Raw genomic sequence first — 14,820 nt, 5'->3', positions numbered from 1 at the left:
GTTATCTTTGTTTGAGACATTGCACTTCAATTTTCAAATGGTTTTTTTTTTCCCTCTAATTTGAGCCATTCACTCTCCAATAGGGTACCGTGTCCTTACATTTGATTCTTGTGTTGCCTTGTTTTTTGTCCTTCAACACACTTCTTCGCAGCTTTATATTGGTCTCAGGCTCTCAGCCCTAACAAAATTAAGTGAAGCCTATGTAAAATTCCCCGAAACCGCCTCAAATTGATGGTCGTAAATTTATCTCTTTCTCTCTAACACTATATATTATTAAATCCAAGAAATAATAGTTTCATCCATGAAAGGGAGAAAATCATATTCCCCTTTAAGTTTGGTCCTCTTAATTCAAAATTTGGCCAAAATTTGGCATTCTTAATTCTACTTTCAAGAATTCTTATGTTCATGACATTTGGACTATTTGCCATTTGGATGCATAAATTTCTTCAAAAAGTATGAAAACAATTTATTTTACAAAAGGATAAGGTCTACGAAGATGGAGGTATCAATACTTCAATAGGATGAGGATCGGAGGATGGGGAGTTGATGTTTTTTGTTCTACTTCAATAGCCAATTCTTCTTAGCACTAGGCTTGTTCGAGATTCGACCAATACTAATGAAACCGGTTGGCATTGAACCAATCTGATCCGACTAATACAAAGCTCCATTGTAAGTGTTCGATGTGATGGTTGGTAGAGATTTAGGCAAATTGAAGGTGGCCGGTGGGCAATCAGTGGCTATTTTGAATTCCAATGAGAAACTGCACCACACCAGTGTCTATATATATTTATTTGCTATAATTTAACATATGTATAATTTATATATAGAATTACTATAGGTTTCAGTAGAGAGAAGGTGTGAAAGTGCGAGTTTGAGAGAGGCAAGGAAGAAAAAGGAGCAATGGTGTTAGAGAGATATAGGTTATTAGGAAACGTTAGGGTTTTTAAAAATTTTAGATCTAATACCAAAACAATGCTGTTTGAACTTGATATTAATTTTAATATTAGTTCCAAAAAATGTCGTTTTGGTATGAGATTTTAAAAAATAAAAAACCTGAAACTACATTTCAATTACAAACCCTAAACATATCTAGATCCCCATTTTAGTTCCCCTCTCTCTCTCTCTCTCTCTCTCTCTCTCTCTCTAATATTTCTTGCCCAAGCTCCTAGCAACGTCTTCGCCTCTCCTCACTCTCTCCCCCTACTTATCAACCTCATCCACTTGCTCCTAGCAGGCTTTGACTTTTGATGCTCCCCTTGCAATGTTCTATCAAGTTTGTTTAAGTATTTTTTTTTTTTTTTTTTTTTTGTGTTTTCAATAGTTTTGTTTTATCTTTTATGACTTAGGTTTAATCTTTTTTTTTTTTTTTTTGATTTGAAGAAGACATTTTTTAAGAGAGATTGTTAATTTGTTTGTTTTATTTTGTTTTTATCTTTTGATGGTTTTTTTTTTCTTTCTCTAGTCTTTTCTTTCATTTTTAAGGCAAACTAACAGCCCTTTGATTTCTTTTTTTTTTTCTCAGCAAACAAAGAAACGTTTGATTAACCTTGAGGATGAACTGGTAAAAAAAGGGAAAAAAAAAAGATCTGTATCTAATGGATTTGTTTCAATTTGTCAAATAATCAAGCGTTTGCTTTCTTAACCTTGGGTAAATTAACCAATTAATTAGTAAGTAAATTAATTAAGTTAATTTTACATGCAATAAGCATGGGAGCACAAACAAATCACCAATTAAGTTAATATGCAGCGAAAAATAAAGTTAATACAGTGATTTATTTACGAATGGAGAAAACTTCCAAAGCAAAAACCCCACCGAGTGATTTTAAGGTTACCACTCCTGAGAATCCATTATTATCACAACAAGCGATTACAAGTAAAGGAATCCCAGTACCTTATACCAACCTATAATTGAACCCTTACCCCAATACACAATTGGACTTGTTCTGTAGTGACAATCTCTCATTTTCAATGCACGGCTCCTAGTACGTGACAAACCAATAGATGCGTGGATCCCAATACGCGACTTAATCACCAACTTAAGAAAGATGTTGGCTACAAAGTTCTTCAATTCATCAACACGATGAAGATCACGAAGCTCCTTGGTCACAAAACCCAACGACGCATAAACGCAGTAGCTTCTTCAAGAGAAAGATGAACTAGGGCAAATTCTATCTCCGGTCACAATTTGCATAAATCAAGACTTTGCTTGACACTTGTGCAACCGTGCAACCTTTGATGGCCCTTAAAATAATCCTTATATATGTTTAAGGTTGTGAGAAAAGAAAACCTAAACATGTACACACAGATTGGAGTGAAATCAGATTTGAAAAACTGATTTTCATAAAGCTCGATAGATAGGGTATCTATCGAGCAGCTGTCGAGCATAAGGATAAAGCAGCCTTTTAAACCTTGATAGATGCTATCTGTCGAGCTAGCTATCGAGCTAGCTATCGAGCTTTAAAATCCAGCACTTCTTCACTTGTTTATTAGACAGATTTGCATTGCTTTAACACTTGGACTTGAAACATTGTTCATTGAAATATTAAACACATCCTGGATCTACCCAATTACAAGTAAAGTGCGTTTTGTCAAAGGATTAGCCAATTCTAAATGACATATGTTTCTAACATCATTCACATATGTCCTAATATTAGTGACATTAATTTGTTTCAATTTTTCTCTATGTCCATTTAATCTTTAGAGTTCGTAATGATCATTAGCATGATTTCGTTAGATTGATTTTATTTGCACTTGGGTTTTGTGTTTTGGGTTTATTATTCCAAACATGAATCTCATATCTATACTTGGTCTTTAGCGGTTAAATGGAACTTACTGGTTGAAAAGTTAGATAATACACATGCTTGATCTTTTTTATTTTTATTTTTTATAAAGTAAACAGTAATACTTATTAGAACACACACGAAAATAGTAATATTAGTGTTTTAAACTGGGTTTATAATACATTACATAACCATAATACAACTACAAAAGGGTCTAACCTTTTGTTTTGAGTTAGGTAATGGAAATTGTTATTTTCAATGCTTTAGTTTTTTTTTTTTTGGCTTGCAATCATTAATTTTTTTGAGTTAGATAATTGAAAATTTTATTTTCAATGCTTTAGTTTGTGTGTGTGTGTGTTTTGTTTTTTAATGCTTCGACCGTTTGATAATAAACGGCAATCTAACAGATGACTCTATTTGGCACTAGTGCAAAGTTTAAGGACAAAATTGGCTAAATTAAAAGTTTAGGGGTGTAATGACTGTAAAGACATAATTTAAGCCCAAACCCAATAGTGAGAAGGGAATAGACCCAAAAGCCCAATACAATGAAATTTGTAGAGAGTGGGCTTGAAATCTAGGTTTTAGTGATGTTGGATAACTAGAATGATGCGCTCGATTACAACATTGCACACAAGGAACTGTTTATATGAAAGAAATTTGTCCTCAAACACAAGCCGAGGATGATTTATCTTATTACTTTTCAAAGATAGAGTACCACTAAGGGTGATGATGTATACAGTGTTTTCTCTCTCTTTTCTTACCCTCCCTTATCCTGAAGGTCCCTTCTTCCTTTTATATTATCCCTCTTCTTCTTTTCATCTTCCACGTAAGGGTTCAATTGCTTTTTTAGATACTTGTCCTATCCACCTCCCATGAAGTCTTTGGAGGCATGTAGTAGGCTAAACTCTGATGCTCAGGTATCACTTCTCCATCAATGCGGTCAAAGAAGCAGTTGCAGGACATTCAATGCGGGGGCGGTGGTAATAGTTTTATCTTAGATATTTTCACTGTCCTTCTTCTTATCTTCCATATCTACTATGATTACCCTTAACTATAGGGTCTTCTAGAATATTGCCTGTGGATGTTATCCAGTCCTTCTCCTACCTCGGCTTTACATGGCCAAGGACATAATCATCCTCAGACCATCCTCTTGGATATATTTCCTTAGGTATCACCTTTTTTCCTATTTGTATTGATTTGTAAGTTGACATTCTTACATCCTCGAACCATTCTGTGTCCTCAGATTGGGCCTTTAGTCCTAAAAATACTTTTGGGCCAACTCCACACATATTTCTGGGCCCATTGACCTTACAATGACCATCAACTCAAAGTTCAAGGGGTGTTTTGGTATATTTCCCAAAATATATCAATAAAGTTCCAAAGCCTAGAAACCAAGCCCAGCTCATGCAAATTTCTATTCCACACCCAAACCTTCAAAGCAACCAGGGGGTTCTAACATAATTTGGGGCCTAAGGCAAAAACTTTATGTGGGCCTTTAATATGTAAATATTAATTAAACAAAATTATCTAATACTAATCAAATCAATCAAGGTTAATTTGATATATTAAATACATAATTTGATGAATAATACTAACTAAACTAATGTTAATTTCATATAGAGAATTGAATATTATAGTTGAACTATAAATATTAATAAAAAGAAATAAAAATATATTACGATTAAAAAAAGTGCTTTATTTTGGATATATGACATTGCATAGTTAAGTAAAGTTGTAATCTAATTTTTATTTTTATATCTTGTTTTTAAGAGAGAGAGAGAGAGAGAGAGAGAGAGAGAGAGAGAGAGAGAGAGAGAGAGATAGATATTATTTGGTGTGTGGCTTTGTAGGTATTCATTTTACAAAAATTAGAGCCTCAAACTATTAGTGGAGACTAATATATAATTGACGATTTAACGTATTTGCAACATCTTTTTGCAACATTTTAGGGTTTCAATTGGGTTAAGATTCTATTGGTCTCGTATTTTGAGAGTCTTAATAGATGAAAAAGAAAAATGTGCTAATTAAAAAAGCACTATAAAATGTTCAAAATATAACGTGACATTAACTCTCATTGATGAACTTCATCAATTTAACTAATGAATGTTTATATCACTTTTTTGTAATTAATAATATCGCAATTTGTAAGCCAATAGTAAAATTTGTAGTATCCTTAACATCGCTAATAAAAAAAATGAATAACCTTTTAAAATTATATATAATTTTATAAAAATTTAGGCATTTAACTACGGGATGTGAGGCCTTTTTTTTCCCAATGAAAATTTTGTTTTTGGTGGGGCCTTAGGCCTAGGCCTAACTTGCCTAGGCCTTGGGCTGGCCTGTTCAAAGCCCCTATTTTTTTAAGTAACAAGTTTTGTTAGAAACTTAGAATAACCTTCAAAGCCCAAATGGAGGTTCGAGAAATTAAATATTGGATCATACTCCAAATTTTAAGCTTCAAAACAAACACACACAACAAACAAATGCCCTTATTGTATTTCAAAATTTCAACTAACTAGTTTCTCCCAATATTCATTCTTCCACATATCCACTTCTTTCATTATATTTTATTTTCTTCAAGAAATGGCATCAATAGCTGGAACTTGGAAGATCATAAAGGAGGAGGCATTGTGCATGGAAGTGTGTCTTTAGGGGATTTCACCATGGACTCCACCATGAAATTCTTAATTCTCCCAAATTTATTACCCTCTAGACATGCCATTGTTTCTGAACAGACCTCAAGCGCTCCTGAAGGAATTGTTGGTTCAAATTTCAAGAGCTTTGAGTATTCACTTAACAAGTGAAACATGTAGTCGTAAACAAAGTCCATTTTAAGGTTCTCTTGAATGAATTTGCTTCCTGCCTCTCCAATTTCTTGTGCCTGAAATAAGTGTTGGAGGAGATAGAACTGTGAAGAAAAGCAATTAAATTAAGAAAGAAAGAAATTTGAAGCATGCCTAGCATCAAATAAGAAACATAGTGCATGTTGGGTCCCATTGTTGACTGTCACATTGCTTATAAGGTGACGTATCAATGAATGTAATATGTATAACTTTAATAACATAATAAATAAATGTAATGTTAAAGATACTATAAATTTTACTCTATAAGCTTTATAAATTAATGAGTCATCAATCATGGAAAATAGAAATTAAGACATTTATTTGGGTTAAATTATTGATGTGGTCATCAAATTATGCGATAAAGTTTAATTTAGTCCCTTGAGTGTTAGTTGTGTCAATTTAATCCCCCAATTGTTAGTTGAATCAACTTAGTCCCTTAAGTATCAATATCAAGTAAATATCATTATGAAACTTCTCTTCTTTTAAATCTTAATGAGATTGATAAAATTAATTAATGTAGCAAATAGAGCATAAGCTAAAAGGTATCTACAGAAAGTGTGAAAATTCTAAAGCTAAATCAACTTTCAACTATTAATTACGTTAACCACCGCGCATCCTTGGTGCGGTGGTCACTCCACAAGTATAAATGCTTGTAGGGTGCGGGGGGCAAGAGTCAGGGTTTAAGTCTCTAAGAGGGAGCTTCACACACATATACACTTAGATTAAGCTAGAGTAAAAATTCTATCTTGTATAATAAAAAAAACTATTAATTACGTTAAAATTTAAATGGGAGACATAAGGATGACATTGTGACTTGATTTCGAAAGTTGAATTATTACATTGACACAATTTATAGTTGAGGGATAATAGATGGAGGATTAGTAAAATTGATAGTAGTTTTGTTAGCTTCTAAACATTTAGGATAAAGTGTTTAGATTCTTATTTTGTGTATGTTGGCAAACCGAGAACAAAAACATGTCTAGATTAGATGTTAAACATTGCTCACGATTGTACAAATCAAGATTTAGAACATTCAAATTGCTGAAAGGAGAGTTCAAGTTCTATGAGACTTGACTGATCAAATATTAGACATGACTGATCGAAAATCACAGAAAAGTTAATTCTGCAGATTTTAAACCAAGCCCAAGCCCGCAAAAACGTTTAGGGTTTTAGTCCAACACTTTTAAGTATGAAAGGAAAACCCTAACTATGTTTTGAAGACTCTTGGAAGACTTGTGAGTTACTCTTGTGAGATCTGTGAGGTTTCTATAAGCTTCTAACTCAACAAGTGTATACCGGAACGAAATCTATAATCAAGTGCTAGTGGAATAAAGTTCCTGCTACAAGATCAACAATGATGTAAGATCTAAAACCTTTGAGTGGGATCTCAAAGTCATAAGCGTGGGAGCTTGTGTTCAGCAAATCCAAAAGAGAAAAGTTCGTGGAGTCGGAGCTGCAAGTGGTCATGTAGTAAGTTCTACTGGAGATAGCATTCGGTTTAGGAGTTAAATCTTTTGTAAACTTCAATTCTTTCTAGTATATTTGTTTGCCTTGAGGGTAGTTAGGTCAAATCATCCCTAGATTTTTACTTTGAAACATTTAGTTTTATTGGTTTTCCTAGGTGATCATATCTTTGTCTTTTAATTTTCTGTTGTGTATGATATGATATACTATTGTTTAATCTAGATCTCATAATTAATCTAAGTAAGTACTTGTCTAACTTACCAGGTGTAAACAATCTATTTTAAAGGGGTCTAAACAAACAAACAGTTTTAGTATTTTTCAATTAGTTTTTTGTGATTAGTGATACGTCAATAACTTGTAAGGTTTATGCAGTAAATTTTGTAGTATCCTTATCATTACTCTTTCCAAAATGTATAGCACTAGTATACTATGTATATAACAAGCATTCCATGAGGAAAAAAAAATCGTGCTATTTCTCTAAGGAAAAATAGAAAATCAACAAAAGCAATTAACACCATTTTGAGAAGGCTTTTAAACAGTGCATTTCTATACAAGTGTTTTGCATTGGTTTATGTTTTTCTTAATTCAAGAAAAGAGAACAGTTTTAGGAAAACAAAGCCACCACACATTCATGTCCACATGTGGCTAAATTTGGTTGTGTCAAGAGGGAAAGAGAGTAAGAGAGGTTTACTTTGTCGGTGTGATTATTGCCCCATTCCACAGCAAGCTTAAGATCTCTGCATGTATTATTAGTTATTTTGATGGGCCAGTAGTGTTGCATGGGCACCAAGCCTCTTGTGAAAAAGTCACGGTACTGAGGCATCAATAGCAAGGTCATGGAATTGCAAGCTAGAATGTACTTTTCACTCACTGACCATGTCTTTCCTTCTATGTAAATTTTATATCTTCAGTTGAAAAGGCCAAACAAAACAGAAAATAATGTCATTAATAACACTATGAATGTATTATGACATATTTCAAAGGAAATTAAAAGGAAAATGAAGAAAAATAAACTGTTGAGAAAATTAAAGAAGTGCAATATTTACCTATGGGTGCATTGGTCTTCTAGTTTTGAGTTCTTGAATCCATGTTCAGATTCTTTTCCCCAATCCTGTATACAGATAAAATAGTTGAAAAAAATATGTTCCAAATTTCTCTCAAAACCCTGTCGGCCTAGTTCTTTTTTCCTATACGTTTCTTTCACACTAATTCTTCTAAAGAGGAAAAAAAACACTATTTCTACTTCCAAAATAGGATCAAACAAGATCTTCGCATAATTTCCAAATATGAAATTAAGCACAATTTAACAAAGAAATAGCTCACTTGTTTCTCGATAAGATGCTTAACATCATTTAATTAAACAGATCACCCCTCAGCTACTTATTGTTTGAAGAAACCATCCACTTCGATGGGTATATTTTTCATGAAAAGCAAAGATGAGATAACTAATTTAAGTTTTTCATTAAGATAATTACATGTGTTTTTCACAATTTTGACAACCAAACATGTCAATGATGTTAGGGTTGGCCCACCAGCCCTAGGCCTAGGACCCCTACAAGAGAAAGGCCCCCCAAAAGAGGGGGCATAAGTTATTATTTTTTAATATATATATATATATATATTTATATATAAATGTGAATTGTTACTTTTTTCCCCTCTATTTTTAAGAATGCTTGATAAATTGAGAGATGTTATAAATATTACAAATTTTACTTTAGAGAGCTTACACATTTTAGTGTCACCATCACAAGAAGTAATCCATATATTTATTTATTATCTTGTTGAAGTACAACCATTCACATTCTCTTCTAGATCAGTTTGCAAGATTTTTGAAATAAAATTTGTGATAACTTTCAGCATTTTCCCAAAAATAAATATAAATTAATATAAATCCAACCAAATCACCATTAAGTGAATAAAAAATGCTAAACTATCAAAACTGTTATTACAAAAAAATTACGAAATTGATGTAGCAAAAATGTGATTGGTGTTACAGAAACAACGTAACAAATGTATTTGAATTAATTAATTTTTTTAATTGATGACACATTATTTTGTAGGTTTATGTAATAAAATTTATAATGTCCCAAGCATTGCTCAAGTGATTTTTTTTTTTTTTTGAGAAAGTTTCAACTTAAAAAAAGTAAGAATAATGGGTTGTTAATAAAAATTTGTAATATAAAAAATTTACTAAATTGATGGTTAATAAACTAAATATTATTTAAGTGATACTTAAATATGAAAACACCCATTTAAATTTTTTCTTTAAACCTGAAATTGTATTAAGCCAACCCTGTTTGATGTACAAGTATTTAATGTCTTTTCTTTTACTAAATATTGTTAGGAAAAAGTTCCGGATAACTAAACAATTGACCACTCATACTAGAATTGTATGAAAATTCCTTAAAATAAAAATCAAGGAATTTGATATAGAAATTCACCTGGATATATAAACGAACATTCCAATCATTTTTGTTAGAGGGATTGCACTTCAGAAGCTCTACTCTTTTTTCAGACACATATGGATTCCCTTTCCAGAAAGCATAGGGTTTTCTATCTTTCCATTTGATCTTTTTATTGCCTTCTTTTAGGGCCTCCAACGTTATCCCCCATGGCTTTATATCGACCTCAGCCCTAACGAAGGAAAAGTTTTGTTAATGATATTTTTGAAACCAAAAAAAAAAAAAAAAAAAAAAAAATTAATAACTATGAATCACATGAGAAACTGAATGCAACCCCTGTTATACTTCTTTAAGTGCAACCCCTGTTATAATTAATATTATTTATTCATAATAACCACTATTAGAAACTGAATCATATGAAAAAAATCAAAGAAGTAAAACATTTTTTACAAGTTTACTTAGTTAGATTAGTAAGAGCATTTTCATCAAAACTTTTAAAATACTAAAAAACTATATTTTAGCAGCACAAACAACAAAAGCATCTACATCAACGATGTTAAATCTTAAAATTTTTAACATCCAAGCTACAGTGAGCTGTCCTTTGGCAGCTCATTGTAGCATGAAACTTAAAAAAAAAATTATTCCATTCTCTCTCTTATCCTATTAAATAATATTTGTTTCTCTTTCTTCATAAACTTCTCTATTTCCTATCTTCTTCTCTGTTCACCACACTAAACTGAAACATAATACTTTATAAACTGGAAAGCCAAAACCCCACTATATTATCCAAATAGAAATCTCAAACCATTTGTAAAAGGTTATATCTCACCATTGACGACTCTATTGTGTGCTTACCCACAAAAATTTTTAGACTTTGATTGTCATATTTCGCATCTCCCTCACTGCTGAAATTTGTCATTGTTATATCGCATGCGTCCTCGGGCTCAAACTCTCAAAAAAATATGTGGGGGTGCTAACTGGTTTTGGGTCGCGGTTTGCTGTGTTGTGGTGGTGGTAGATTTTGGGCCACAATGGTTTTTTTTCTTTTTGTTTTTTTTTTTTTTCTCGGTGGGTTGTGATTTTCACGATGGTGGTGGGGAAAATGGCTAGTGGTGGTGAAATGAATTTTATTTTGGGAATTTTTATTTTATTTTAATAAGTTGTTTACATTATTTTAAAGAGAAGAGTGTAAACATAGAAATTCTAATGTTGAATATATTGTAAAATGAGCTGTTAAAATAGATAAAATAACTTTTTAAGATGCTAAAAGTTAAAAACTAAAATTTATAAAAGCTTTGATATGAATGCTCTAAAGCTATTATTATAACACCGACCATCTTAGAAAATTATTATGGGTGAGTTTACTGTTTACGAGTACCTCATCTTATGGATATACAATATTAGGTATGTGAGATTTACAAGTGTTTGTGTGTCTAATACTATACGTGAGATTTACAAGTAACTTTGTGCAATCAAATTGTAATTAAATTTGGAAGGGAAACTTACCAACCCCAGAAGGACCAATCAGGGAAGACAATGTCTAGTGTTTCATCATCCTCACAATAATTGAACACCGGTGGCGCCGACGTGGCTTGGTAGTCACGTTTTTTAATATGGGTTTCGTCTCCAAGGCAAAACATCAACTCCAGATCTGGTACCTTCCCAGGGTACAACCTCAGAAGCTGCAAAATTCCCCATATTGTAAAGATATCCCTAGTTTGATATGTCCCCCTATATGTCTCAACATAAGCCTTTCCCTTCACAATCACTAGTCTAAAATTTGCATAATCTCTTCCCCTTTCCACCATGTCCCTCGTGATTCCGGCACTCTTCCATGGCCGTAGATCTTCGTGAATCCACCGCATGTACGCTGGACATGCCACAGGAGATGATTCCTCTTTCTCAATTGTCACCGGGTGATTGGTTGGACATGTTAAGTTCAAATTGGAGCAATTGAATGGGAACTCAACTTGAACAGAGGACTTTTTAGGACTTACTGTATTTGCAAATGTCCTAAAGAAGTAGTTACCTGTTAAGGCAGACTTTAAAAAAAAAAAAAAAAAATGAAGAAACTATAATTAATTAGCCAAAGGAAGTGGGGATCAATGTATTCAAAATTTCAAACTGAGCTTTCTCCAAGGTTAGTCAATGGCGTGCAGCTTTTTTTTTTTTGATGAACCAATGGCGTGCAGCCTATGAATCTTGATTAGCAAAACGGAATAAAAAAAACTTTTCTCCTCATGTGCAATGGCGTGCGCGTAGTAGTCTAAAAAAAATAGCACTAATTTCTTATTTTAAACTATATAAGAGTTACGTATGATAATGAAAAACCACGGCGGAGCCGGAATTTAGTGTAATTTTCCTTTATTTTTCTAGTCAAATCACTGCAAGTCACTCGTGAAAACCACATTGCATCCCACTTTTTTTTTTTGGATAACTACCACTCAGCAAGTAAAGTTGATAAAAATGCTACAGCTATTCTCTAGTCTATAGTTAGTCTTGGCAATAATGGAACCTAAAAGATAGATTCAACTGATAAAAAAAAGATAGATTCAAATGGTCATTACTCATTAAGTTATTATAAAAAATAGCATGACTCACTACTGTAGTACCTTTTATCAAATTTTTATATAATAATTTTAATTGTCTCCCTCTATTCTATTCCTAAACCCAAGGCCCCTTTCTCTTTCTCTATTCTCTTCCCAAAGCAATGGTTGACTTCGTCGGTAATCGTGGTCGTCGGCTGATATGGGTGTTGGGTGGCCAAACGGCCCAAACTTGCCGAAGGGCAGGGTAAGACAGAAGAAAAAAGAAAAGAGAGTAGATTTTTGGTTTAAATATAAAGATGAGATATAAGTGATTTAGGACATGACTATCAAGAGTGGGGTTGATCAATATAGACCACAATAATCATACGGGCTTTTGGTTTATGACTTCAGAAAATGAGAAAACTCTAGACACTGTAACGAAGGTTATGATCAACAACCACGTTAAACACCTCTATAACTTTTTAAAAGAAAAAGAGATTGTTATTAATAACGTTAATAAGCAAAGAAAAACAAACAAACTTGGAAGGATAATAGATAGTCTAGGAGGGACTTACCTTGTCAATCCAAACGACAAAGCTGATAACAAAGAAGAAGATGAAAACAGTTATTGAGGCCCATCTCTTCGCAGGAGACATCGAAAATTGACCACAAAATGGAGCTCCTTGTGACCAAAAACCGAACGAAAACAAGTCCCCGTATATATTACGACTTATAACATCCACTTTTAATTGATTTTTCGTTCAACATAAATTTACTTTTAATTGGAGAGATAAAAAAGTTAGAAAGATAAAAAAGTAAAAGGTTAAAAAATGATGGAGGATAAAAAATATATATTTATTTTTTAGCTTGATTAGAAGTAAAAAAAAAGAGATTTGAAAAAAAGTAAATTTGTATAAATTTAATTATATATTTTTATTAAAATATAATATTCAATTAAAAAAAATAACATTGAAAAAAAAAATCCAATTTATTAAAAAAAAAATTCACGGCTAGTCAAAAAAAAAAAAAAAAAAAAAACCAATAACTCAATTTATTAAAAAAAAATACTCCTCTAGTCAAACAAAAAAAATCACAGAAGAAGAGGCAACCTCTAAAAGGGAAAGAAAAAAAGAAAAAGAAAAAGAAAAAGAAAAAGGAAGAGGCATAGTGCTCAGGAAAGCGAGAAAAAAAAACGACAGGAAAGAGTCGAAAAACGACATGTCGTCGTGGTTGGAGGAGGCGGAGATGGAGTACAGAGCGGACGTGGACGACGCGTGGTACAGCGTGAGAGTGGTGGCGGAGGAAAACGGCGACGTATTGAGGGTGAAGTTCTGTGGGTTCTCGGATGAGTACGACAAGATTCTGAGAGGAAGCTAGTTGATCGAAGAGCAAGAGAGACATTGACAACTTGAGCAAGCGCTTCAGAGTTCAGACCCATTTCCGTACAGGTCCAAAACTCTGGTTGCTCTAAAGTCTACGTAGGCGACATCGTTTGCGCTCCTTTGCTTTCCGTGAAGACGATGTTCGCTTCTACGATGCTCTTGTTGTTGGGGTCTTCTTCTCTCTCTAGCTGGCGTTGTTGTGTTTTGTGTGGTTTTTTGAAATGGGGTTCGGGAATTACTTCTGTTTTTTTTTTAAAATATAAATTAATATTAAGAGTTTAATTTATATATATATATATATATATATATATATATATATATATATATTAATAGGCAAAGCACAGATAAAGTCTAATTAAAATTTTAAATTAAAATCTAAATTTGTATCATTTGTCTAAATTGAGTGTAGAAATTGAAGAGTCCAAAACTAATTAGATTCTAAATTTGATTTCAATTGGAATTCAATTTTACACTATGTGTTTATCTAATTTTTTAATTTTTGTGGCAAGTGAATGATTGAGTGCAAAAAATGAAGAGTTTAAATCCAATTAAATTTTAAATTACACACACATGCACACGCGCGCTCATACACACACACATCTATATATATATATATATATATATATATATATTAATAGGTAAAGTTTAGAAAAAGTTTAATTAAAATTTAAAATTGGAATCCAATTTTGCGTCATGTGTCAAATTTATGTGGGGATCGCATCATAATTATCAACGTAAGTTATTTAATCTTTGTGTCGGGTGTGTTAAGTAGTGCAAAACACTAAAAATCTAATATTAATGAACTATAAAATTTAAAAAAAAAAAATCACATATACTCAATAAAAATCACCACACAACAAAGTTCACCACACGTTCCATCTTATTAAAAATTAGAAAAAAAATCATAAGTAGTATTAAATTTAGATAAGAATTTAATATGTGATTAATTATGTCTACTTTTTAAAAAATAATTTGACTAATTATTTATATTTTTATGACAAAAATTGTGTTTAGTTTTAAATGTGAAGATATAAAATAATTTAATTTTTTTTGTTTGGTTGGGAGTGGAAAAATAGAGGTTTGGAAAAAGTGAGTTTGTATAAATTTACTTATATACCTTTATTAAAATAATGCTCAATTAAAACAAAAAAAAGTGACAAATGACAACAACAAAAAAAAAAACCCAATTGATTAAAAGAAAATCATGTCTAGTTAAAAAAAAAAAAAACAACTATCACACCCACAACCCGATAAATCAAAAGAATAAAAAATAAAAATAAAAAGAAGAAGAAGAGGCAACTTCTGAGAGAGAGAGAGAGAGAGAGAGAGAGAGAGAGAGAGATAGAGAGAGAGAGAGAGAGGCATAGTGCTTAGGAAAGTGAGAAAAAGAAAAAAAAGAAAAAAGAAAAAAGAACTAGATG

The 14,820-nt window shown here is 32.1% G+C and overlaps 1 protein-coding gene across 1 annotated transcript; it reads right to left on the bottom strand.

The window, feature by feature from the left end:
- Positions 1-5,176: 5,176 nt before the first annotated feature.
- On the bottom strand, positions 5,177-12,745 carry LOC142640528 (uncharacterized). The gene is made up of 6 exons (XM_075814659.1): positions 12,593-12,745; positions 10,996-11,531; positions 9,529-9,721; positions 8,134-8,198; positions 7,779-7,992; positions 5,177-5,661 (listed from the first exon to the last, which is right to left on the bottom strand). Exons 1-6 carry the CDS (start codon positions 12,671-12,673, stop codon positions 5,392-5,394), a joined length of 1,359 nt encoding a protein of 452 aa, XP_075670774.1. The 5' UTR covers positions 12,674-12,745; the 3' UTR covers positions 5,177-5,391.
- Positions 12,746-14,820: the final 2,075 nt, after the last annotated feature.

The sequence above is a fragment of the Castanea sativa genome, chromosome 6 (genome assembly GCF_040712315.1).
Source record: "Castanea sativa cultivar Marrone di Chiusa Pesio chromosome 6, ASM4071231v1".
NCBI lineage: Eukaryota > Viridiplantae > Streptophyta > Magnoliopsida > Fagales > Fagaceae > Castanea > Castanea sativa.
This window is presented reverse-complemented; position numbering and strand designations above follow the sequence as displayed.

Excerpts from the sequence above, each read along its gene's own strand:
- LOC142640528 (XM_075814659.1), bottom strand. The coding sequence starts at position 12,673 with ATGTCTCCTGCGAAGAGATGGGCCTCAATAACTGTTTTCATCTTCTTC. Across the intron at positions 7,993-8,133 it reads GAAGACCAATGCACCCATAG|ATATAAAATTTACATAGAAG; the intron begins GTAAATATTGCA and ends TTTCAACTGAAG. Across the intron at positions 5,662-7,778 it reads GCAATAATCACACCGACAAA|GCACAAGAAATTGGAGAGGC; the intron begins GTAAACCTCTCT and ends CACTTATTTCAG.